Below are 27,847 nucleotides of genomic sequence, written 5' to 3' on the forward strand. Positions count from 1 at the left end.
CCACGGACTTCAAAATAAAATTCATACAGTGCCGAGATTTTTTTTGTGTGTTAACTTTTGATAAATGTTACCAGCTGTTTTAATCACCAAAAATATGTTCTTATCCTGATTCCTCTGAAGTATTTACAAATTTAAATAAAAGTTGTAACATTCTAGATAGACGTTTAGGTTTTGAATAACTATATAAAACAAACAGTTACTTTATTTTACATTTCTCTTGCATAAAAATCCACGTTTGTATCTTGTTGCTGTGGTCATGCTGATTTGATCAGTTTGTTTAATAATTAAATGTTATTTATACTGATTTAATTGAGCTTGCAGGAAAAAAAAATTCTGCCTCCACTTCAAGTCTCTTCTTTAGAGTTTAATGAAAATAATATGACCATGACCATGGCTCAGCCATGACCTCAAACCCATCACACATACCCTGTAAACTGTACTTGGTGATGTATTTAGGAATCAGGTCCTCCATTATTAAAATGCAATAGCAATTCTCTTTATGACTTCTCATTATATTTTAAAGTATTAGGTTATTGTTTCTCATTTTTGATAACATATTGCTAATACCATGACAGAACAAACTGTATTATAGACATAAGAGTAAGTGCACCATTTGCTAATTCTGACAAGACAGTTTTATTAGGTTTATAAGTACTTTTATTAGAACCACGTGTAGCTAGAAGTAATCTTTCTGATCTCACAGTAACTCTGGATGGTCTTTCCGTTTCATCATGTGCAGCAGTAAAAGACCTTGGTGTGGTTATTGACTCCAGTCTTTCATTTGACGCTCATGTAGATAATATTACTAGGATAGCCTTCTTTCATCTCAGAAATATTGTTAAGATAAGAAATATAATGTCACTACATCATGCGGAAAAATTTGTTCATGCTTTTGTCACCTCCAGATTGAATTACTGTAATGCCATACTGTCTGGATGTTCCAGTAGTAGTATAAACAAGCTCCAGTTAGTCCAGAATGCAGCTGAAAGAGTCCTTACTAGAACCAGAAGATATGACCACGTCACCTCTATCTTATCCACACTGCATTGGCTCCCAGTATAATTTAATATTAATTATAAAATACTATTACTGACCTATAAAGCGCTAAACGGTCTCATGCCACAGTACCTGAACAAAATTTTGGTCATCAATGAGCTGCCATGCTTACTTAGATCAAAAGGTGCAGTTTATTTGTTGGTACCTCGAATAATGAAGGCTACAGCGTACAGGGAAGATCGTTCTCTAACAAAGCCCCACAGTTATGGAACTGCCTTCCAATTAGTGTTCGGGACTCAGACACAGTCTCAGTGTTTAAGTTCACACTGAAAACATATTTGGTTACTCAACCTTACCATGAATAGACTTTCTTTTATGCAAAGTACACAGTCTTTCTTATCCATTATGGGAAAGTAAGCATACCTAATAATCTGTCCCTCTCTTTACTCCTTCTCCTTCTGTCAAACCACACATGATTTTATGGAGATGCCAGTGACCCTAACCCTTTCTGCACTCCAGACCTCCGCACTCATCAACTGGAGGCTACATTCTGCCACTGAGGATGACCCCAAGCAGTGCAGCCTGGAGAATGCTGAGGATGGTACCGCTTGAAGTACAATGGAAATGGTTTTGGACTTCAATTCCACATGGACATGGACATTCTTGCTGTAGTTGCTGGGACTATGGGTCTGCTATGGCCTTGGGACTGCAATTACCACATACAGTTTTGCACTCAGGTCTCCTTTAGTGAATAGGGAACAAGGTCAACAAAACAGACTTAATATGAAAACCATAATGAACTTTCCTGTCCTTTCACACTATCCATTGTTACCCAGTCATGGATGGGTTCCTTTCTGCATCTGGTTCCTCTCAAGGTTTCTTTCTCATATCATCTTAGGGAGTTTTTCCTTGCCACCGTCACCACCGACTTGCTCATTAGGGATAAATTCACACATTTAAAATCTGCATCCTGTGTTTATATGTTGCTGCAAAGCTGCTTTAAGACAATGTCCAAAGTGCTATATGTCTAAAATTGAATTGAAATTTAATTCCACTATAAAGACTTATGAGGCCTAAAGGGTCATGTTTCTGGAAAAAGGAGGCTCTGATCATACTGCAGAACCCACTATAAACTAATTCCCTTCATAGAGAATTCATACAAAGAGTTCAGTTAGTTTAACTTAGCTCAGGGTTTAAAGTACAGTTTAGTGAACACCCTCAATTACAGCCACAATAGCAGATTTATGTATTTAAATAAACGAAATCTGTTATTATAAAAACCCATTAATGTATAAAATCCGTTAATGTTCACAGTGCCTCCTGCTGGAGCATTCTGTCACAATGCATCAGTATACAGCTCAAGAACAGGAGCTGCTTCAGTATCACTCATTCATGGTGGATCTCCCTATCCATGGATTTCAAAATAAAATGAATTCATTGACAGCTCCATGTTGAAATGGTTTCATACATAATACTTGTGGTTTTTTCTTAACTTTTGAAAAATGGTACCAAGTGCACTAGCATGTAATTTCTACAAGGGGTTGCTGAAATACAGAACATAATCTCCCAGGGCTAAGACCAAACTGAAGAAAAAAAAATCTTCAAACCTTCAAATAATAATTCAATTCATCCATCCATCCATCTTCTATACCACTTATCTTTTTCAGGGTCATGGGGAAACCTGGAGCCTATCCCAGGGAGCATCGGGCACAAGGCAGGGTACACCCTGGACAGGGTGCCAATCCATTGCAGGGCACAATCACATACACATTCACACACCCATTCATACACTACAGACATGCCAATAAGCCTACCATGCATGAATTTGGACTGGGGGAGGAAACCCACAATGCAGCATGGGGAGAACATGCAAACTCCACACACACAGGGCCACGGTGGGAATCAAACCCATAACCCCGGAGCTGTGAGGTGACACAGCTCCGGCCGCCCTAATTCAATTCAATGCATTTTATTTGTATGGTAATTTTAACATTGGACATTGTCACAAATCAGCTTTACAGAAATGTTTTAAAAGTTTGAGGGAAGGTAGTATCCCAAAGTACTACAGTGTCACAATGTATCAGCCCGATTGGTCAGATGGTGGTGCTATAGTGTGCACGTTTGGAAAAATGTCCATAACCTTTGAACAGTTTGTCACAGACTCCAGTGTCTTATATCTATGGAATCCTTGGGACCAGATGAACAAAACGTAGATCAGATTTCATTTCCGCCAATAACAATAACAATTTTCAACCAACTAGTCCTAGGTTTTTTTGTCCCATCGGGACCAAACCAGTGCAAAACAATTCTATGGAGTCTCATTATCAAAAGTTATCAAAAAAAGTTTGAGCTTGTGAATTAGCTACAGTATGTGAAGACAGAGGAATTAGGCATGGCCACTTTTACATAAATGTATATAACTCTTGAAATAAATGAAATATCTTCACCAAGTTTGGCAAGCTTATGTGTCAGGACAGTCTATGGTCACCCAGAAAAGATGGCACAGTTTACCACATGGCAGCGCTATAATACCAAAAAACATAAAATTGGCTGTAACTATGGACCGTTTATCCGAATGACTTCAAACTTTGCCTACAGTGTCTTTGTCTCAGTTGCCATCACTCTATGAGCACATTCATGTGTGTTGAAAAACATGGCCACCACTGGCCAATCAACTTTCAGTAGCAATTGGACAAGGTTACCACTAGCAGATCACAGCAAAACTTGGTGGACCTATTTGGCTCTTGGTCTAAGAGGTTTGGCCAAAGTTTTTATAAATCGGCCCTCTAGGTGGCGCTATCATGATTTTTGTCCTTGTTAACAGTTGTAAATAACACACAGTTTTGAACAAACACAACTAACATATATCAAATTATTAGGCTTCTCATTCTAAACGTATTTGCCTCAAAAACCATAGGTGTGTCAAATCGTTCAGCAAAGATTTCATATAACGTTGAAAACCTACTTTTGCGAACTAGTCATAGGTTTTTCATTCAAGTGAAAAAACTATTGCAGGACAATACTTTGGATGTCGTAGAGAAATAGTTATCAAGAAAAAGTCGAACTTTCGACTTACCATTGCAAGGGCACATCAAAAGTTTTGAAGTGGGCATGGCCACTTTTACTTAAATGGCTATAACTCTTGAATGGAATGAGAAATTTTCACCAAAATTGGTATAGTTATGTAGGATCTACCTCTGAGGTCCACCTACCTCCATTTGTCAATAATTGAGCAGTTAATAGTAAAACAAATACATGGAAATGACTGCACAAATGGTAGGTGAATGGTTGTATATTATCCAATGTGTCAGACATGTTATTTGTATCATGTGTTAGGTCTCCTCATTTTGAACAATTTTGCCTCTAGGACAACTGCTGTCAATCAAATCATTTGTTAAATATTTAAGATTTTTGCAAACTAGATATCGGTTTATCAATCAACTGAAATAAAACTATTGCAGCACAATTCTATGGACTATTTAGATCAATAATTATATATATAAAAAAAGTTTAACTTTTAATTTAAGCTTGCAATGGAATATCAAAAGGTTTTAAATGGGCGTGGCCACATTTACTTAAATGGCAATAACGCTTGAATGGAATTTGATATTTTCACCAAAGTTGGGATACTTATGTATGGGCTCAATCTAAGGACAGAACTAAAAATTTTGTGACCAGTTGGTGGTGCTAAAACAGGACAAAACATGAAACTGGCACTAAAAGTGGAACCACTGGTCCAATACACATGATAAATAAATCTGGCAAGAATTGCCCTTGGGCAAGGTCCAATCAGCATACATAAGGACAATTGTGAATCTTGAACAACATGGTTGCCATTGGTCAATCAATGTTCAGCAGCTTGATACAGTGCTCCTAGGATTTCATAATATTAAGTAATATTTTTTAACATCTTTAAGAACCCTAAACGACTTGAATCCTGACAACTGATGCTTGCAGCTATATTTCTTTGCATTTTTGACAAAAAATCTGACAAAGGGGATTATTATCACCACTATTACCACATCTCAGGGAGAAAGGACTTCCCAAGCCACTCATATCTGTGTGACAAAGTAAAGACAAAAAATATATTTTTTTGCCAACAGCAGCAGACCGGGCCACTTTAAAACATCAAAGCCATATAGGAGGAAATAATAATGCTTACAAAAAATACATTCAACAATTATTTTTTATTACATTTTTAAATTGGTATGTAGAATTAGAATCTTAAACAAAAGCACAGCAAAATATTCTGGCCTTGGTCTCCCATCTGGTCCCACTGAATCTAGGTGTAGTTTTTTCTCTTTCTCTAAGGACACATTTAAAAACATCGGGTACAATCACTCACGGGAGGAGAGACCGGTGAACGTGACATTGTGAATTTGAAGAAGTGTTTGGGGTTTCTGGCAGCTTCAGAGAGAATGGGAATATTATTGAAGAGTAATGGGTTGAAGTGTTGGGAAACTGCAGATGTAGTGGCTCGCATTGTGTGTTGAATGATCAAATTTCACCAAGTGAACCCATTAATCACCCATTAAATTTGCATGCGAATCCAAAGCTACTCATAAGCTATTCAAGCTACTGTAAATGGGCATATGTGTTTTAGTCCCTGGACTGCCCAATGAAACAAACTGCATTCCTTTTCTTAAAAAACATTTTTAAAAAGTTAGCGTGTCCGCCTCCTACATCGGTCGACGCTGGTTCGAGACCCGCTTTGAACAGGCGGACTGGGTACAAGAGCATGTTTCAAAAATAAAATAATACATTTATTGTAAGAGTTAGCAATATTTGTTCAGATGTTCAAATAAAAACAGATGATGATATTTATGATAATTAATTACAGCCACTTAAGAGAGGGAGCAATCCTTACATGAGATTCAGTTTGGCACTGAGGTTCAAATGCAGGAGTACTTGAGTCCATGCACCATCAGGTGGATATTCTGGAAAGTGTAACAAATGTATTTGATTCTAGGAGACTGGCCTTGCGACATTCTGCATTATAGGCGTCCGGATCCTTCATGAAAAAATTTGCATTTTTTAAGGCCCCATCTCTAAATCTCAAATTGTGAATTTGTTGGTGTTGTATGAAATTGCTCTTTTGATTAAAACTCTTTACACACTGATATACTTTTAGCTTATCTTTATCTCTAAACATCTTCTACAGTATGAGCACTTGTACTTTTTCCTCCTGTGTGAATGCGCAGGTGTTTTTGTAGATTACTCTGTCGAATAAAACTCTTTCCACACTCTGAGCAGTGGTACGGCTTTTCTCCTGTGTGAATGCGCTGGTGTATTTGTAGCACACTCCGTCGAATAAAGCTCTTCCCACACTCTGAGCAGTGATACGGCTTTTCTCCTGTGTGAATGCGCTGGTGTGTTTGTAGATTACTCCGTCGAATAAAGCTCTTTCCACACTCTGAGCAGTGATACAACTTTTCTCCTGTGTGAATGCGCTGATGTGTTTGTAGATGACTCTGTTGAATAAAGCTCTTCCCACACTGTGAGCAGTAATACGGCTTTTCTCCAGTGTGAACTCGCTGGTGTCTTTGTAGATCACTCTGTTGAATAAAGCTCTTCCCACACTCTGAGCAGTGATATGGCTTTTCTCCTGTGTGAATGCGCTGGTGTTTTTGCAGATTACTCTGGTGATTAAAGCTCTTCCCACACTCTGAGCAGTGATATGGCTTGTCTCCTGTGTGAATGCGCTTGTGTGATTGTAGTTTACTCTGTCGATTAAAGCTCTTCCCACACTGTGAGCAGTGATGGGGCTTTTCTCCTGTGTGAATGCGCTGGTGTGAATGTAGTTCACTCTGTCGAATAAAACTGTTCCCACACTGTGAGCAGGAATGTGGCTTTTCTCCTGTGTGAATGCGCTGGTGTCGTCGGAGATTTCGACGCTCAGTAAAACTCTTCCCACACTGTAAGCAGGGATAGACTTCTTTCTGCATTTGTTTATTAGAGGAGTTACTGTTGAGTGTAACGGAGGCTGTTTTCTGAATACTGGAGCTTATTGGGGTGGTATGGTTCACGTCTTTTAACTCTCCTGATTGCAGCAGTCTCTCATATTCCTCATAGTGGTATCTTCTGATGTGTTTGTGGAGGTAAATTTGAGATGTACAGGAAAGTGAACACTGAGAGCAGAAGAAGACTTGTACCTGGGCATCATCCATTTCTGAAGCAGAAAATGAACAGTATTAGTATTAAACTCATTGTAAAAATAGTTAAATTATTTTTTAGAAAAAGAGAATGAATGTAACCAGTGCTCTATAGATTATAAATGAGGGAATGACAAATATAACTTCTGGTGAAGATGTACAGAGAATGGCTAACCAAGTCACACAGCACAAAACTAAAATGTAAATATCAGAGGCAAGACATCCTCTTATAATCTTTTTGTTGTAGATTCTACAACAAGGGATCCCAATAAGGCCACAAGAAAAAACAGGACTTACATAGAGTAAGGTAGAGGTAAGTTCTGGTAGCCTTACTAGGCTAACTATGCCACACGATGCTATACAACTGTGATAATGTGTAGGTTGATCAAACATTGCTACACAGATGTACATCATTAAAACTAGAGCTGGGCTATATCGCCAAAAATGTTATCATTATAAAATCTTCTATGATCGATCTCAAAAATTATCAGAATATAGAATTTCATAATACTAACAGCTTATAAAGAATATCTTTTGTATTGCAGACTGTGTAAATATCCCTTACTGTTTAAAATGTTTAAATGTCCAGAACGTATATACATCCACACAGAATATAGAGTATTATATAAATCTACATGGACGAATCCTTCTTTCTCCACTATATTTAGTGGCATCATATATTTAGCCTCGAAATAGATTAAAGGACACAACCTTTCATGTGGAAAAATAGGGACAACCCAAGCCCCAATTAAGAAAAATTTCAGCTTTTGTACAACTTTCCTGCTTTTATGGATTTATTATTGTATTATTTCAACAACAGGTATGATCATACTAGAGAGTTATCATTTGATATTGTATGGATTATTTCATAGAAAAAAAGGATGGGTTGACCTTGTTTTATTTTTAAGCAAAAAACTTTATATACATCATTGTGGCGGCAGGGGCATGGTCGAGCGTTAGCCGTGGAAGGAGAGGAGACAGGCTGAACCCGGAGCTCAGATAAAGTTCTGGAACATTTTGTTTACTTTGACACCACTCCAGCACCTGCCACTTAACGAAGTAAGAAGTTCTAAAGAGTGCCAATGAAAGCTAGTAGGCCTTTAGACTTCATGATTGACCTTTCAACGGGTAAACCTGCTAACTCTTGTGGGGACCACAGGAAGGAAAAACCTTGCAATGCTGCAGAAGGACATTCCATATCTAGCTTTTGAGCTGCACCATGAAACAGCATAAGGAATTATTGATCTCATTCTGCATGCACTCGGCAGCCAAAGGGACAGACTGGCCAGCCTGCAAATCCTCTGTCTCTTTATTTGAAAGGCCATGCTCTTTAATAATGAGGTTGAGCACTTCCTCATTATCATAAGCTGTGAGTGCAGCAGCTGAAGAGAATGTGTCTGCTCTGGCTTGCACATTTCAGTGAACTGCTTCACCAGTTTGGCCCAGGTGGTGGTACACTCATCTATATCATTCACATTGCCATCAGAATCCCTCAGGGACTAAAAAGAAACAAAAAAAAAAAAATCACCCTACTGTTCCACCATTGTACGTCAATTTTTTTTCAACAAATCTGACCCATCTGGAGGAAAACATACACACATCAGGCTGCATCAGAACTGTCCTTTACTATACCCACGCAAACCAAGTAGGTATCACAGGCAACATCTTCCTGTGTTGAGAAGAGGTACAGTTCTCAAGACAAGGACAAATGCCCACGTTCTTTGAAGCCAAGGTTTGACGATACCACAAGCTCATGATATGCACCTGTTGGAAAGCTAAACAGAATCTAGGTTACAGGCTTGTCACAGTGGGCTCAAATACTAGCAAAAATTTTTAATCATAAAATGACTCAACAAAGTATGTTATTACTCTAAACCAATAGAGCAAGTATCAAAAATGTTCTAAAAGAGGTGAAGTGTAAAAACTGAAAGACAGTGGTGAAGACAGCTGTATAGCTGACAGGACCCTCGGTCACCACACCTCACCTTCCTTACAAGCATGAAAACATGTCTTCTCTTCAGCAGGATGGTGAAAGCTTGGTATCCCATACATCCTGTGTTATACCAAGTGAACTGACTGAAAGGCAACAATAAACTGCCAGCTGTCTGACTGCCTCACAGCTACAACTGTTGCTGAAGATCACCTGGATGTTGAGGACACTTGATTTCACACATGATACAGGAGGTCTTTCCTGATTGGGTGCTCACATGACAATAAATGTTGATATTAATAAACTGTACAGTATAGCAAGAGTTTGAACGAGAATTAAAGTGTCAGTGTTACTCAACCCCAGGCTGTCCTTGTATGGACGTTGTCTTCATCTTCAGACTCTTCCTCTTTTATATGCTTCCTTTCAAATCCTCCTTTATTTTGGTGTACATCTTCCACAGAGTTTGATGTCCCAGCATCTGAAATTTCAAGATTTACATTTAAATACCGTCAAGTCAAGTAAAACTATAAAGAACAAAAGTGAAACCAGTGCTGAAGGACTGGTCTGAATCATAACAAACACAAACAATGTGCATTTTTGTCTTGCAAACAAAGGTTTAATATTGTATCAATATTGAAATATTGATATATCGAAATCCAGTACATAACTGAGGGAAACAGGAAAATACTGACTGAAACATAATTAGCGCTGCAGCAGTGCCCGTGGTGTCATTTTTAGACAGAAAAAGAGCTCCCCCCAAAGAATATTTTTCCCCCAAAATTCTTTTTCAGGCACCGAAGAACGCAGATGCATGGGGCTGGTTTTATATGAAAACTACCGAAGAGATCTTTTATGGTTATAATATGGTGGTGTAACTGTATAACATAACATCAGTAGTTTTGATCCAGAGATATAAATCACTTTTCAAGTGCAGACGATTCCCTTCTTGGTAACGGTGCAGACTCTCCAAGAAAGAACATGGTCATGTGACCAGCATGCTCTGTATATACAGTATTTTAGCTCTAAGGAAACCGCAGATTGGGCCCTCTGGTTTTCAAACATTGCAATTACGTGAGTAATAATTAATAGAAGGCTGATATCACACATTTCCACAACGCAGATCATCACATTTGTGCATCGGGTCACGTGTCATGTATTGTTACACCCTTAGTTATTGAGTTCCAGTCTGGACCATAATGCACCCTGCTGTCTTACAGAGATAGTCTTTATCTTCAGGTTCTTCCTTTTTCACATGATTCTGTAGGTCCACAGGTGTGATGTGTCCCACAGAGACTGGTGTCGCTTTAAAAAAAGTGAAGTACAAAATATAAATGGGGAAAAGTCAGTGATGTGGTTCATTCACAAATTAGATTAGACTAAAAATTATTACTGAATATTAGACTGGATTGTAATGTGCCATGTTGACTTACAGAAGTATTCTTCATCTACAGTTTCTTCCTTTTTTACATGTTTCTGAAGGTTCACACAGGTTATGTGTTCTACAGAGTCTGATGTCCCTCCATCTGAAGACGTAGATTTTTCTGTCTGCACATCCCCACAAAGCTAATGAACAAAGAGTAATAATACTTATTTACAAAAGAAAGTCGATTAAGCAATATAGCATGAGCAAAAGTGCTGTAATACAGAATATCAGCACGGCTGTGATTCGGCCGTAGACACGAGGTTGCAGGTAATCACAGCAGTGCCGATATTCAGTACAGCAGTACAACTGTGAGTGTGATCTTGCTTTTATGCGACAGTTTTCATAATGAGAAATTAATATCAAGTAACTAACATTTCAGACACAATATGGCCAAATATTGGTTTATTTTTGCTGTCACTGGAAATAATTCCCAAAACAGCCACAGCTAGATAGAGCTTTCCATGTTGCCGTGTAACACACAGACTAACTGACAGCCTGTAGTAAGTGTAGTAACAATTTCAATGTAATGATCTACTGCTAGATTTGTAATTTATGCAGCAAACACTGATCATTGAAGTGATACACACAGTGAAATGTCCCAGTGCTGTTATAATAAATATCAGCACTCTTGGAATGCCACTTGACCAATCAAATTAGTGGACTGAAACTAACTGTGGTATAACAGAACATATAGTCCATGAGGATACTGAAGAGATGATAATAACATGGTTTACTTGATTAATAGGAGAGCATGCAACCTACCAAGGATGGAAGCTGATTAAGAGAAGAACATTCACACAGTCAGGTGAATCTCTTAGTTATTAAAAATGTTATGTTTAATTGCACACATATAGATAACTGTTACCTGTGAGTCAGTGGGACCAGGAGTGTGTGGAGGTTTTCTAGAAGAACACGGTCGTATCCCTGCTGATTCCATTACAAGTCTTATTATGAGGTCTAAATGGTGTTTCTGGAAAAGGAGGCTCTGATCATAAGCATAACCCACTGTAATCTAAAACACCATGTAAATTATGAAGCTTTCATTTAAAATAAAACTGGAAAAATAAAAAATTATTTAATAGGCCACTGTATCATTCTCTCTGTACTGCACTTCGAAGGTTTGGGATTCAGTCACTAACTATTAGCCGAGCAGCTCAGCTAGTTAAATTTACCTCAGGTTTTAAAGTAGAACATAGTGAACATCCTCAAATACAGACACAGTAACATGCTTATTTTTAAATCGATCAAATCTGTTATTGTATATAAACCAGTCAGGAATATTTCCATGTAGAAAAGATTACCTCAGTGACAAAAATCCACTGTTTACTCGGGGTGAAACACCGCCTATATTCTTCTTCTGTTGTGAGTTTACAGCGTCTCTTTCTTCTTCTTCAAAGTTTTTTTAGCGGTTGGTTTTTTGGTGCATTACCGCCACCAACTGGATCGGAGCAGCGAAACTAGATATGAACAATGAGTATATTTCAAACTTAAAGCTTGTTAATCTTTGATAATTTAATAATGCAGTATATACTTTACCTTGTCCTTAACCACTTTTTGTAGACTTTGCATTGTAATGTTGATTACACCCATATTGAGTAGCTCTTCTTAAAGTTCAGATCTTTCATTTTCATATGCTGTACATCGAAGGAACACATGTTCCACTCTCTCTGCTTGGCTGCGGTATATGCATCGTCCTGTTTCATGTTTTCCTATTATAAATAGCGACTGATTTAGACCTGATTGTCCTAGTCTAAGACAAAAAATATTTGTATCCTCTTTTGGTTTATTATAGACTATCCTCTCTGTATTAACGTGCTTTTGAATACTGTATAATTGCCTTCCCTTGAGTTCTCTGTCCCATTTCTATTGCCATTTCATTGTAATATAGGTTTTAATATTTGTTTTACCCTCATTTTTACTTAATGGGACCTGAGTATCAATATTTTGGTATCTTAAAGCTTGTTTAGCCAACAGATCAACACTTTCATTGCCGTACACTTCCACATGTGCTGGTACCCATAAAATGACAGGGTTTGATTCTTGCCGGGGCCATGTGTGTGCGGAGTTTGCATGTTCTCCCCGTGCTGTGGGGGGTTTCTCCCCGGTTTCCTCCCCCAGTCCAAAGACATGCATGGTAGGCTGATTGGCGTGTCTAAAGTGTCCGTAGTGTATGAATGGATGTTTGAGTGTGTATGTGATTGCGCCCTGCGATGGATGGAGATGTCTTCAGGGCAGAATTCATATCAAATATGTGAAGATTGGTGAAGATTGTCTAAGTTAACGTAAAACGTGTCACTTCCTGTTGGCAGTAGGTGGCGTTATGACTATAACTGAATAGTGGTATGTATATAGCCGGGACTTTTATCAAACTTGTGAAGTTTGGAGCAGATTGGACATTGTATGCTTGACATTGTATATTTTGCAGGTCCGGTATTATGCTAAGGCCAAGAAAACAACCACACAAGCCACCTTTACCGAGCCTGTTTCTCTCCAATGCCAGATCCCTAGTGAATAAAATCGACAACTTGGAATTACAACTAGCTGGAAATCGCTATGTTCGCGACTGCTGTGTTTTGATTATTACTGAAACCTGGCTTCATCCGAGGATACCCGATGCTAGCATGCAGCTAGCAGGTCGTACTATGCTTCGCTGGGACAGGACTGAGGACTCCGGTAAGAGCAGAGGGGGGGGGGCTCTGTATGTATGTGCATGAGAATTGGTGTAACAACGGAACAATGATAGACAAACATTGTTCCCCTGACCTCGAGTACATGTCCGTAAGATGTCGGCCCTTTTTTCTACCGAGAGAGCTTACAGTGGTGATTATCACGGCTGTGTATATTCCACCTGATGCCAATGTGAACACGGCGCTCTCTCTCCTGTTGAACACCATAAACGAGCAGCAGAGGGCTTACCCAGACGGTGTTCACATAATTGCAGGAGACTTTAATAAGGCGAACTTGAAGACTGTACTCCCGAAATTCTATCAACATGTTAAGTGTTTTACTAGAGGGGCGAACACTTTGGATCATGTTTACTCCAACATCAAGCACGCGTATAGAGCCATACCTCTCCCCCACCTCGGCCAATCAGACCATCTCTCCCTCCTGCTCTCCCCTGCCTACACCCCCCTCAGACGCAGTGTCACGACCACTATAAAGACTGTTACCACCTGGCCTGATGATGCATTCTGCAAACTACAGGACTGCTTCGAACAGACAGACTGGGATTTGTTTGAACATCAAGAGCTAGAAACATTAACAGGAACGGTACTGGACTACATCAAGTTCTGTATCGGAAATGTGACTGTGGAAAAAAAACATCCGGGTTTTCCAAAACCAGAAACCATGGATGACCAAACAGGTCCGCACACTACTCAAAGCCCGCGACGCTGCCTTCAGGTCTGGTAATAGAGCTCTGTACAGAGCTGCCCGTGCCAACCTGAAAGGCGGTATTAAGGAAGCTAAGGCGGCCTATAAGAGGAGCATAGAGTCCCACCTGTCCAGCAAAAATAAACGGGAGGTGTGGCAGGGTATACAGAACATCACGAACTACAGAGGCCGTGAGGCGACAACAGGAGTCCTGAGTGCGATTCTGGCAGAAGAGCTAAATTGCTTCTTCGCTCGTTTTGAAACATCACAACAACAGCACTCATCTGCTCCAGCCCCACCTCCACCCTCATCTGGCCCCCGTACCAGTCCAGCCCTGCCTCCATCCCCTTCTGGTTCCTGCACCACTCTACTTACTGTGAGGGAACACGATGTTAGACGGATGTTTCTGGCAGTGAACCCCAGGAAGGCTGCTGGCCCAGACGGTGTACCTGGTAACGTGCTCAGATCATGTGCCCACCAGCTTGCCCACATCTTTACCAGAATTTTCAATCTCTCCCTGGCCCAAGCAGTCATCCCGTCCTGCCTAAAATCAGCCACAATCATTCCAGTGCCAAAGAAATCGCCCACCACTAGCCTGAATGATTATCGTCCTGTAGCCCTCACTCCAGTTATCATGAAGTGCTTTGAGAGATTGGTTCTTCAGCACATCAAGGACTACCTCCCCCCAGATTTCAATCCTTTTCAATTTGCTTATCGTGCAAACAGATCCACAGAGGATGCTATCGCCGTAGCTGTCCACTACGTGTTGAGACATCTTGAGCAGCAACAGAGCTACGTACGGATGCTTTTTGTGGATTACAGTTCGGCTTTTAATACAATAATTCCGGACATTCTCGTCACCAAATTGGTCACCCTTGGTCTCCCCCGCCTCACGTGTGCCTGGATAAAGGACTTTCTGACCAACCGGTTCCAGACAGTGAGACTCGGGCCCCACCTCTCCTCCACTCGCACGTTGAGCACAGGTTCTCCACAGGGCTGTGTGTTGAGCCCCCTCCTGTACTGTCTCTACACATATGACTGTAGACCAGTCTACAACAATAATATTATCATCAAGTTTGCTGACGACACCACAGTGGTCGGACTTATCTCAAAAGGAGAGGAGGCAGCCTACAGAGAGGAAGTCCTAAACTTGGCAGCCTGGTGTTCAAAGAACAACCTGACTCTAAACACCAAGAAAACCAAGGAACTTATTGTAGACTTCAGAAAACACAACACGGAGCTGGCAGTTCATCAATGGGGAGTGTGTAGAGAAGGTCCACACCGTCCGGTTTCTTGGCGTCCTTATCTCTGCTAACATCTCCTGGACGGACAACATCACAGCGGTCATCAAGAAGGCTCAAACGCGGCTACACTTCCTGAGGGTTCTCAGGAAGTACAATCTGGACTCCAATCTGCTGCTGATCTTCTACCGCTCGTCCGTCGAGAGCTTGCTGACATACTGTATCACGGTGTGGTATGGTAGCTGCACCGCAGCAGACAGGGAGAGGCTTCAGAGGGTAGTAAGAGCAGCACAGAAGATCATTGGCTGCCCACTCCCCTCCCTGATGGATATTTATACTTCCCGTTGCCTCAGCAGAGGAAAAACTTTAAGGACAGTTCTCACCCTGGCTTTGATCTGTTCAATCTGTTGCCCTCAGGGAGACGTTACAGGTGCATCAAAACAAGGACTAGTAGATTTAAGAATAGTTTCTTCCCAAAAGCTATTACCATGATAAACAAACACATGTACTGAGTCCACAGCATATGTATATATTGTCTCAAACTGTGCATTTCATAGTACCTCTGCCATCCACCCTAATATCTATCTATCGTGCATATATCTTGCATATATTGTATATCTTGTTTATTTATTTTGTTTATTTATCTTATTTATTTATCTGTGTATTATCTGTTTATTCTTCTTGTGTATTGAATGTATATGTTTGCACGGAACAAAAAGGAGTGGCTCTTAATTTCATTGTACATGTGTATAGTGACAATAAAAGGCATTCATTCATTCATTGTATGTTATAGCAACTTCCTGTTTCATGGTGAAACATCAACATTTGTGAGACCACCACGCCCACATCATGAAGTGAAAACTCAAAAGCTTTTCAATTTTGCATCATCAGGGCTTTTAGATTAGACTCACCAAATATGATGTCGATCCGATGAAATCTCTAGGAGGAGATTGTTAAAGCACAAGGCCTGGAGATGGCAAAATCTGAGCAAAAATTTTAGAGAAAAGTAAAAATGTCTGACTTCCTGTTGACTTTAGGGCATGATTTCAAGAGATTTTTTTGAATGGCTTGGCAGATTACACAGGTTTGCCGAATTTCCTACATGTAGGTGAAACATAGCGCGAGGCACACATCGGTGAAATTTTGTAGGTGGCACTTTCGTGTCATTTTGCCACACTCAATTCCGGCACCCCATCAAACGTAAATTTTCACCGGTTCTGATGCGTCTGCAAAGTTTCGTGAGTTTTCGGCTATGTTTAGGCCCTCTAAAATGCGAGAGAAGGAGGAGAAAAAAAATAGGGCTTCACACCAACGGTGCTTGGGCCCTAATAATAATGCATGGCCACTTAGGGCTTCATTAGGATTAGGTTCAACAACAAAGAATTTCTTTGTGTTTTCGAAGAGGATGAATCCTGCTACTTTTTCACCATACTTGACATGTGGATATACACCCTGTCCCCCCCACTCCAATTTTGGCAAGTGAACCCATTAATCACCCATTAAATTTGCACGTGAATCCAAAGCTAATCGTAAGCTAGTGAAACTACTGTAAGTGAGCATATGCATTACATTCCGTTGTTTGCCCAAGTGCACATAGGGGCAGTGGTGGCTTGATGGTTAAGGCTCTGGGTTACTAATTGGACGGTTGGGGGTTCAAACCCCAGCACTGCCAAACTGCCACAGTTGGGCCCTTGAGCAAGGACCTTAACCCTGTCTGCTTCAGGGGCACTGTATCATGGCTGAGCCTGTGCTCTGACCCCAACATATATGTAATGCATATGTGACCAATAAAGACTAATCATCATCAATCCTTTTCTTAAAAAACATTTTTTTTCTTGGTCACAATTATAACTGATGGGTCAGTGAAAATAGATATGTAATAAGTTATCAGTTGCTCAATGAGACCCATTTATGCAATGCAAATAATATAGTAAAAAAAATTCCCCTAGTATGAGATTTTAAAAAAAGAGCTTATTATAGTGTTACAGTAACAGTAATTTCATAATTTTATTGAACAGTACAGAGGCTGGTACATCACTGGTACATCACTCCTCTGGCTTCAAGACATGCATTAACAAACTACAGGATGCTGTACACTTCCGAGGTTTCATTAGGTCATCCGCCTCCTATGCTGGTTCGAGCCCCGCTCTGAGCAGGCGAACTGGTTACGTTTCAAAAATAAGACAAATTTATCATTAGAGCTAACAATATTCGCTCAATGTTCTGAAGATGTTCCAATAAAAACAGATATTTACGATAATTAATTACAGTCACTTAAGAGAAGGAGCACTCCTTGTGAGATTCAGTTTGGCACCGAGGTCCAGAGCATTTGAGACCATGCGCCACCTGGTAGATATTCTGGGAAGTGTAAAATGTATTTAATTTTAAGAAACTGGCCTTGTGGCATTGTGCGTGATACGCCTCCTGATCTTGCATGAAAAATCACGCATTTTTTAAGGCCACATCTGTAACTAGGTTACATGAATTTGCTGATGTATGAAATTAGCCTACTCTTTAATTAAAACTCTTCCCACACTTTAAGCACTCTTACAGCTTTTCTCCTTAATGAATGCGCTGGTGTTTTTGTAGATTACTCTGGTGATTAAAGCTCTTCCCACACTCTGCGCAGGAATATGGCTTTTCTCCTGTGTGAATGCGCTGGTGTGATTGTAGATTACTCTGTCGATTAAAACTTTTCCCACACTCTAAGCAAGAATACGGCTTTTCTCCTGTGTGAATGCGCTGGTGTGATTGTAGATTAATCTGGTGAGTAAAGCTCTTCCCACACTCAGGGCAGTGATATGGTTTTTCTCCTGTGTGAATGCGCTGGTGTGATTGTAGATTACTCTGTCGATTAAAACTTTTCCCACACTCTAAACACAAATATGGCTTTTCTCCTGTGTGAATGTGCTGGTGTTTTTGCAGATTACTCTGGTGATTAAAGCTCTTCCCACACTCAGGGCAGTGATATGGTTTTTCTCCAGTGTGAATGCGCTGGTGTTTTTGCAGTACACTTCGTCGAATAAAGCTCTTCCCACACTCTGAGCAGTGATATGGCTTTTCTCCTGTGTGAATGCGCTGGTGTATTTGTAGTACACTACGTCGAATAAAGCTCTTCCCACATTCTGAGCAATGATATGGCTTTTCTCCTGTGTGAATGCGCTGGTGTGTTTGTAAATGACCCTGTTGAATAAAATTCTTCCCACACTCTGAGCATTGATATGGCTTTTCTCCTGTGTGAATGCGCTGGTGTTTTTGTAGATCACTCTGTCGAATAAAACTCTTCCCACACTCTGGGCAGGGATATGGTTTTTCTCCTGTGTGAATGTACTGGTGTTTTTGTAGTTCACTCCACTGAAAAAAACTCTTCCCACACTGCGAGCAGTGATAGGGTTTTTCTGCCGTGTGAATGCGCTGGTGTCGTCTGAGGTTACTCCGGTCAGTAAAACTCTTCCCACACTGTGAGCAGGGATAGACTCCTTTCTGCATTTGTTTATTAGAGGAGTTACTGTTGAGTGTAACGGAGGCTGTTTGCTGAATACTGGAGCTTATTGCGGTGATACGCTTCATTTCTTTTAACTCCCCTGATTGTAGCAGTCTTTCATATTCCTCATAGTGGTATCTTCTGATGTGTTTGTGGAGGTAAATTTGAGATGTACAGGAAAGTGAACACTGAGAGCAGGAGAAGACTTGTACCTGGGCATCATCCATGTCTGAAGCAGAAAATGAACAGTATTAGAAATAAACTCATTGTGAAAATATTTCAACTATTTTTTTGAAAAAAGAATGAATGTAACCAGTGCTCTATAAATTAGAAATGAGGCAATAACAAATAACTTCTGGTGAAGATGTACAGAGAATGGCTAACCAAGTCACACAGGGCAAAACTAAAATGTAAACATTAGAGGCAAGACATCCTCTTATAATCTTTTTATAGTAGACTGTAAGGGATCCCAACAAGGCCACAAGAAAAAACAGGATTTATATAGAGTAAAGGCAGAGGTAAGTTCTGGTAACCTTACTAGACTAAGTATGCCACATGATGCTATACACCTGGGATAATAAAATACTTTTCATAAGTATTTCTTTTTTTACCTAGCCTACTAGGTTTAAATGTTATATTTTTATTGTAGCATTTGTATACAGCATTTTACCATAAAAAAAGCTTTAGCTGTGCTGTCTGTTTTATCTCTGTAATTACTGTGGAAAGGTGTGAATTGTTTGCCAAGCAGGAGGCTCAAACCCCTCCACTTTCCCATCGCCCTGCTCATCCTCAGCTAAACAGAGTCACAATACTTTACACACAGAAACCCAACAGTGTCCTGACTAATCTTATAATGGACTTGCAGCAATAAAATAATTCCTTTGTTTATACTCACTGAAAATGTCTGATAAGTCGATTTGCGGAATGTAATGCCAGTGTACTGTCAGAAAGAGTTAAAACTAGAGCTGGGCTATATTACTAAAAATGTTATCATGATAAAGTCTTATATACTCGATCTTCCAAATGATCACAATATAGAATTTCATAATACGAACAGCTTATAAAGAATATCTTTCTAAACCCAACATCAGAACTTCTTGACCTGTGCAACGAACAGCAGCTGTTCTCTGAAGCACTTGCGCAGGAGCAGGCTGAGCGCTGGCCCAACAGCTCTCCAGCTGTGTCACCTGCCACCATGCTACTTGCCAAGATGGCCTCCACAGACAATCTGGAGGCCTTCCGGGAGTTCTTCAATCATGTACACACACAACTGTAGTATTAAAGCATAAAGAAGGCAGTCCTGCAGTGTGTCGCAGCAGCTGAGGGACTTCTGTTACCAGTGCTTCATGGCAGAAGAGTGGAACGCAAAGCAGTTTATTGAGCTGGTGGTACTGGAGCATGTTGTCGCCTCTCTCCTGCCAGGAACGGCAGAGTGGGTCCAGTGCTACCGGCCTGCATACCTGGATGAAGCCATGCAGCTAGTGGAGGATTACATTCTGGCAGTTCCTGATCTGGGAGTCCTTGGTCTCTCTCACTCAGTTTCTCTCCTCTGCTCCTATCCCCTGAAACCAGCAGCCCGGACCATTTCTCACCTCCCCTTTCTGCCCCTGCCTCTCTAATGCATCAGAAAGCACAGTCTTTCTCTCCACAGAGGGAATAGCTCGTGCCCAACAGAGCTGAGACAAAGCTCAGGCAGGTGTGTTGGTGCTGCATGGAAACCACCAATGTCCAGGATCAGTGTTCCCGCATGAAGGTGGGAACTCTGATCCGGATCCCTGATGTGCCTCAGGCCTCCCCTTATCGAGTAGGAACGTACCACATACCAGCGAGTACACAAGTTAGTACACATCAGGCCTTGGTTGGCTCTGGGTATAATCAGACCTCAGTCCATCAAAGCCTGGTTTAATGCGAGGATTTGGTGAAGGTGAGGTGTGTGCATGGGGATATTCAAGAGTATCTGCTTGTGCCAATCCTTATTAAATTCTGGGGGCAAAAGCATACAGTGGAGGCTGTGGTTGATTCTCACATCACAATTCTTGGGACAGATTGGCCAGGATTTCAGGCATTAGTGAGAGAAATGTTTGTGGGTCTTGCAGTAGCAAGGTATGATGTGGAATGTATGCAACGTTGGCTGGGGAGGCAGTGCCAGGGCCGTTGAAGTCAACTCAATGTCAGGGGGACACGGAGGGTGGGGATACAATTCTGGGATTTTCTGGGACTTGGAGTCATGCGATGAGACACTGAGGCACGTCTTTGACCAAGTGAGAGTAACTGATGGTCTACAAATCCAGCCTAATGTTGCACTCTCCCACCCATCCTTTTCAATTTATTATGGGATAGGTTATATTGAGTGGCACAGGATGCTCAAACTAAAGAAGAAACAACAAGGTGATTGGTACCAAAAAAAACGAGGTCCCCTTCGAAAGAATTGGCATGGACTTCATCGAGTCTTTGGAGAGGTGCACACGAGGATAGCACTTTGTTTTAATCCTGGTGGATTACTCCTCATGGTACCTGGAAGCCAATCCTCCACGTAAGATCTCAGCACACAGCATGGCAGAGGCACACTTCTGTGTTGGCTCCAGAGTCGGAAACAGATCCTGACTGACCAGGGCACATCCTTTATGTCTCACCTGCTTCACGAACTTAATGAATTGGTTGGATTAAATCAATTCGTACCTGTGTTTACCATCTGCACACGGATGGCCTGATCAAACAGTTTGATCAAATGCTAAAAAAAACTATTTGAAAGTTCGTTCATGATGATGCTCGGAATTGGGTTAAGTGGCTCGAACCCCTCTTATTTGCAGTAAGAGAGGTCTCACAAGCCTCCACAGGTTTTTCCTCTATTCAAATTATTGCACCGGCAAAAGCCTCATGGCATCTTAAACGGTGACAAAAATTGAGAGGAGGGACTTTCTAATAGCAAAAATGAAATTCAGTACATTCTGGATCTGAGGGCAAAACTCCACACCTTAAGTAACCTAACACAAGAGAATCTGCAGCAGGCCCAAGAACATCAGTCTTGACTGTATGATGGGGTACTTAGCTACGGGAATTTGCACCAGGAGATAAAGTGCTCATTTTACTACCCACGTCGAGCTCTAAATTACTCGCAAAGTGGCAAGGACCCTTTGAGGTCACACAGCAAGTCGAAGAAGTCGACTAGACTTCTTAGAGGTCATGCGAACGGATAGACGCAATAAAATATACCATCTCAACCTACTGAAACCATGGAGAGAGGTGGTTCTGTGGCCCTGGCGACTGTAGTTCTCAAGAGGGAGGAGCTGGGACCGGAAAGAAGCTTCAAAGGTATGGCCAAATTCACCCCAGTCCCCTGTGGAGACCACCTCTCACCGTCCCAGCAAGCACAGGTCGCCAGGAGAATTTTCCGATGTGCCTACCTGGTCACACGGATCTCACAGAACTCCACATTGAGACACCTCCAGGTGTGGTTGTATGCAGCCACCCATACAGGTTACCTGCACATAAACAAATGTAGTTCGGGATATATTCCAGACTTCATATAAATCCATAATTAACTTTTTCACACTAACTGTTGTTACCCAGATGAGGATGGGTTCCCTTCTGAGTCGGGTTCCTCTCAAGGTTTCTTCCTCTTAAAACATCTTAGAGAGTTTTTCCTTGCCACCGTTGCCACTCAGTGGCTTGCTCAGTTGGGATAAATTCGCGCCTTTAATATCTGTATACCATGTTGATATTTCTGTAAAGCTGCTTTGAGACAATGTCTATTGTAAAAAGCGCTATACAAATAAAATTGAATTGAAAATTGAATTGAATTGAATTCCAGGCTATGCTCGACATAAAGTAATCTACAACCCCAATTCCAAAAAATTTGGGACAGTTTGGAAAATGCTAAAAAAACAAAAACAAAGAGGAGTGAACTGTAAACGTACTTTGACAGTGTCAAGTACAAAAGCAAGCATCTGCCATGCATTATGAAGTACAAAATAAGGCAACGAAGGCCACATACACTTGTGCATCTGAAGAAATGCATAACGGATGAATGGGGGAAAATTCTGCTTGCTAAACTTATCCAACTGGTGTCTTCATTCAGCGCCCAAATGCCAGGCAGTCGACTGTCATAACTTTTTTGGAGTGTGTTGCAGTCATCAATTTTGAAATGACTGTAAAGCAAAGTAACATAAAACATCAAATGTGTTAATAATATGTTTTCAATATAGTACAGGGTGAATTAAATTTTCAAATGACTCCCTTGTTTTTTAAAAAAAATTTTCTATAACGTCCAAAAATTTTTGCAAATTGGGGTTGAAGGAGTCCACTGGTAATCTAGCAGCCCAGTGGTCTTGGTGCCCAAGACTGACGGGTAAGTCCATTTTTGTGTGGACTTTAGAGAATTCAATGTGGTGTCTAAATTTGAAGCATATGTGAAGCATTGATGAACTGCTTGATCGGTTAGGCATGGCTCGGTTTTATTTGACACGGGACATAACCAGGCCTTCTTGGAGACCCTGAATGGAGTCCAGTATGGGGCACCAATAGGGGACTCCATAGTTCTGCTGGGTGACTTCAACGCGCACGTGGGCAATGATGGAGATACCTGGAGAGGCATGATTGGGAAGAACAGCCTCCCTGATCTAAACCCAAGCGGGTGTTTGTTGTTGGACTTCTGTGCTAGTCATGGACTGTCTATAACAAATATCATGTTCGAACATAAGGAGGCTCATAAGTGTACGTGGTACCAGAGGACCCTAGGCCAAAGGTCGATGATCGATTTTGTAATCGTATCATCTGATCTGAGGCCGCATGTTCTGCACACTTGGGTGAAGAGAGGGGCAGAGCTGTCAACTGATCACCATCTGGTGGTGAGTTGGGTCAAGGACTGGGGTAAGACTCTGGACAGACCTGGAAAGTCCAAACAAGTAGTGCGGGTGAACTGGGAATGTCTGGAGGACGCCCCAGTCCGTGTGATCTTCAACTCACACCTCCGGCGGAGTTTTTCTGGCACCCCTGTGGAAGTTGGGGGCATTGAGCCTGAGTGGGAAATGTTCAAAGCCTCCATTGCTGAAGCTGCAGTGGAGAGCTGTGGTCTCGAAGTCTTGGGTGCCTCAAGGGGCGGTAACCCTCGAACATCGTGGTGAACACCGGTGGTCAGGGAAGCCGTCCGACTGAAGGAGGCCTTCCGGGATGTGTTATCCCGGAGGACTCTGGAGGCAGGTGCAAGGTACCTACAGGCCCAAAGGGCTGCAGCCTCTGCCGTGAAAGAGGCAAAGAAGAGGTTGTGGGAGAAGTTCGGAGAGGACATGGAGAAGGACTTTTGGTTGGCACCAAGGTGTTTCTGGAAAACCATCCACCACATCAGGAAGGGAAATCGGGGAACCATCTAAGCTGTGTACAGTAAGGATGGGACACTGTTGACCTCAACTGAGGAGGTAATTGGACGGTGGAAGGAACACTTTGAGGAACTCCTGATTCCGACTAACACGCCCTCTATGGTAGAGGCAGAGGTGGAGGCTGATGGGGGATCATTGTCAATTTCCCTGGAGGAGGTCACTGAGGTAGTCAAACAACTACACAGTGGCAAAGCCCCGGGGATTGATGAGATCCATCCAGAAATGCTGAAAGCTCTGGGTGTGGAGGGGATGTCTTGGATGACACGCCTCTTTAACATTGCGTGGAAGTCGGGGACAGTGCCAAAGGAGTGGCAGACCGGGGTGGTGGTTCCCCTGTTCAATAAAGGGGACCAGAGAGTGTGTGCCAATTATAGGGGTATCACACTTCTCAGCCTCCCTGGTAAAGTCTACTCCAAGGTGCTGGAACGGACGGTTCGACCAATAGTCGGACCTCGGGTTGAAGAGGAGCAATGCGGATTCTGTCCTGGTCGTGGAACAATGGACCAGCTCTTTACTCTCACAAGGATCTTGGAAGGGGCCTGGGAGTACGTCCATCCAGTCTATATGTGTTTTGTGGATCTGGAGAAGGCGTATGACCGGGTCCCCAGGGGTTTACTGTGGGAGGTGCTGAGGGAGTATGGGGTGAGGGGTTCCCTTCTTAGGGCTATCCAATCACTGTACGCACAAAGTGAGAGCTGTGTCCGGATTCTCGGCAAAAAGTCGGACTCGTTCCAGGTGGGGGTTGGTCTCCGCCAGGGCTGCAATTCGTCACCAATCCTGTTTGTGATATTCATGGACAGGATATCGAGGCGTAGTCATGGTGGGGAGGGGTTGCGGTTTGGTGGCCTGATGATCTCATCGCTGCTTTTTGCAGATGATGTGGTCCTGATGGCATCATCGGTCTGTGACCTTCAGCACTCACTAGATTGGTTCACAGCTGAGTGTGAAGCTGCTGGGATGAAGATTAGCACCTCTAAATCTGAGGCCATGATTCTCAGCAAGAAACCGATGGAGTGCCTACTCCGGGTAGGGGATGAGAACTTAACGCAAGTGAGGGAGTTCAAGTACCTCGGGGTCTTGTTCACGAGTGAGGGGACACTGGAGTGGGAGATTGGCCGGAAAATCAGAGCAGCGGGAGCGGTATTGCAATCGCTTCACCGCACTGTTGTGATGAAAAGACAGCTGATCCGGAAGGCAAAGCTCTCAATCTACCGGGCAACTTTCGTTCCTACCCTCACCTATGGTCATGAAGGCTGGGTAGTGACCCAAAGAACTAGATCGCGGGTACAAGCGGCCGAAATGGGTTTTCTCAGGAGGGTGGCTGGCTTCTCCCTTAGAGATAGGGTGAGAAGCTCGGCTATCCGAGAGGAACTCAGAGTAGAGCTGCTGCTCCATTGCATTGAAAGGAGCCAGTTGAGGTGGTTCGGGTACCTGGTAAGGATGCCCCCTGGGCGCCTCCCTAGGGAGGTGTTCCAGGCATGTCCAGCTGGGAGGAGACCTCGGGGAAGACCCAGGACTTGGTGGAGAGATTATATCTCCACACTGGCCTGGGAACACCTTGGGATCCCCCAGTCAGAGCTGGTAAATGTGGCTTGGGAAAGGGAAGTTTGGGGTCCCCTGCTGGAGCTGCTGCCCCCGTGACCTGACCACGGATAAGCGGTTGACAATGGATGGATGGATGACATATCGAAATCCAGCACAAACTGATAAACAAAGTCTATAACCTGGGGAAACAGGAAAATATTGACTGAAACATAATTAGCTCTGCAGCAGTGCCCGAGGTGTCATTTTTAGACAGAAAAAGAGCTCCAAACTTTGCTGAAATTCCCAAATTCTTTTTCATGCACCGAAGATCGCAGATGCACAGGGTTGGTTTCATATGAAAACTACCAAAGAGATCTTTTATGGTTATAATGTGGTGGTGTAACTGTATAACATAACATCAGTAGTTTTGATCCAGAGATATAAATCACTTTTCAAGTGCAGATGATTCCCTTCTTGGTAACGGTGCAGACTCTCCAAGAAAGAACAGGGTCATGTGACCAGCGTGCTCTGTATATACAGTATTTTAGCTCTAAGGAAACCGTAGATTGGGCCCTCTGGTTTTCAAACATGCAATTACGTGAGTAATAATTAATAGAAGGCTGATATCACACATTTTCACAACGCAGATCATCACATTTGTGCATCCTGATGCATCGTGTCACGTGTTGTTACACCCCTAGTAATTGAGTTCCAGTCTGGACCATAATGCACTCTGTTGTCTTACAGAGATCGCCTTTATCTTCAGGTTCTTCCTTTTTCACATGATTCTGTAGGTCCACAGGTGTGATGTGTCCCACAGAGACTGGTGTCGCTTTAAAAAAGTGAAGTACAAAACATAAATGGGGAAAAGTCAGTGATGTGGTTCATTCGCAAATTAGATTAGACTAAAACTTATTTCTGAATATTAGACTGGACTGTAATGTGCCATGTTGACTTACAGAAGTATTCTTCATCTACAGTTTCTTCCTTTTTTACATGTTTCTGAAGGTTCACACAGGTGATGTGTTCTACAGAGCCTGATGTCCCTCCATCTGAAGACGTAGATTTTTCTGTCTGCACATCCCCACAAAGCTAATGAACAAAGAGTAATAATACTTATCTACAAAAGAAAGTCGATTAAGCGATATTGCATGAGCAAAAGTGCTGTTATACAGAATATCGTCACGGCTGTGATTCGGCTATAGACACGAGGCTGTAGGTAATCACAGCAGTGCCGATATTCAGTACAGCAGTACAACTGTGAGTGTGATCTTGCTTTTATGCGACAGTTTTCATAATAAGAAATTAATATCAAGTAACTAACATTTCAGACACAATATGGTCACAGCTAGATAGAGCTTTCCATGTTGCTGTGTAACACACAGACTAACTGACAGCCTGTAGTAAGTGTAGAAACAGTTTCAATGTAATGATCTACTGCTAGATTTGTAATTTATGCAGCAAACACAGATAAGTGGAGTGATACACACAGTGAAATGTCCCAGTGCTGTTATAATAAATATCAGCACTCTTGGAATGTCACTTGACCAATCAAATTAGTGGACTGAAACTAACTGTGGTATAACACAACATATAGTCCATGAGGATACTGAAGAGATGTTAATAACATGGTTTACTTGATTAGTAGGAGAGCATGCAACCTACCAAGGATGGAAGCTGATTAAGAGAAAAACATTCACACAGTCAGGTGAATCTCTTAGTTATTAAAAATGTTGTTTAATTGCACACATATAGATAACTGTTACCTGTGAGTCAGTGGGACCAGGAGTGTGTGGAGGTTTTCTAGAAGAACACGGTCGTATCCCTGCTGATTCCATTACAAGTCTTATTATGAGGTCTAAATGGTGTTTCTGGAAAAGGAGGCTCTGATCATAAGCATAACCCACTGTAATCTAAAACACCATGTAAATTATGAAGCTTTCATTTAAAAGAAGACTGGGAGAATAAAAAATGATTTAATACGCCACTGTATCATTCTCTCTGTACTGCACTTCGAAGGTTTGGGATTCAGTCACTAACTATTAGCCGAGCAGCTCAGCTAGTTAAATTTACCTCAGGTTTTAAAGTAGAACATAGTGAACATCCTCAAATACAGACACAGTAACAAGCTTGTTTTTAAATCGATCAAATCTGTTATTGTATATAAACCAGTCAGGAATATTTTTATGTAGAAAAGATTACCTCAGTGACAAAAATCCACTGTTTACTCAGGGTGAAACACCGCCTATACTCTTCTTCTTTTGTGAGTTTACAGCGTCTCTTTCTTCTTCTTCAAAGTTTTTTTAGCGGTTGGTTTTTGGTGCATTACCGCCACCAATTGGATCGGAGC

At 41.8% G+C, this 27,847-nt stretch overlaps 1 protein-coding gene and 1 pseudogene across 1 annotated transcript; both read right to left on the reverse strand.

Annotated features, from left to right (window-relative positions):
- Positions 1-11,883, reverse strand: part of LOC108258206 (zinc finger protein 721-like) — a 38,214-nt pseudogene extending 26,331 nt beyond the window's left edge.
- A 5,213-nt stretch (positions 11,884-17,096) lies between these two features.
- Positions 17,097-27,772, reverse strand: LOC108258217 (zinc finger protein 41). The gene is made up of 5 exons (XM_017456722.3): positions 27,700-27,772; positions 27,264-27,368; positions 26,457-26,589; positions 26,243-26,329; positions 17,097-18,827 (listed from the first exon to the last, which is right to left on the reverse strand). Exons 2-5 carry the CDS (start codon positions 27,333-27,335, stop codon positions 17,677-17,679), a joined length of 1,443 nt encoding a protein of 480 aa, XP_017312211.2. The 5' UTR covers positions 27,336-27,368; positions 27,700-27,772; the 3' UTR covers positions 17,097-17,676.
- Positions 27,773-27,847: the final 75 nt, after the last annotated feature.

The sequence above is a fragment of the Ictalurus punctatus genome, chromosome 25 (genome assembly GCF_001660625.3).
Source record: "Ictalurus punctatus breed USDA103 chromosome 25, Coco_2.0, whole genome shotgun sequence".
NCBI lineage: Eukaryota > Metazoa > Chordata > Actinopteri > Siluriformes > Ictaluridae > Ictalurus > Ictalurus punctatus.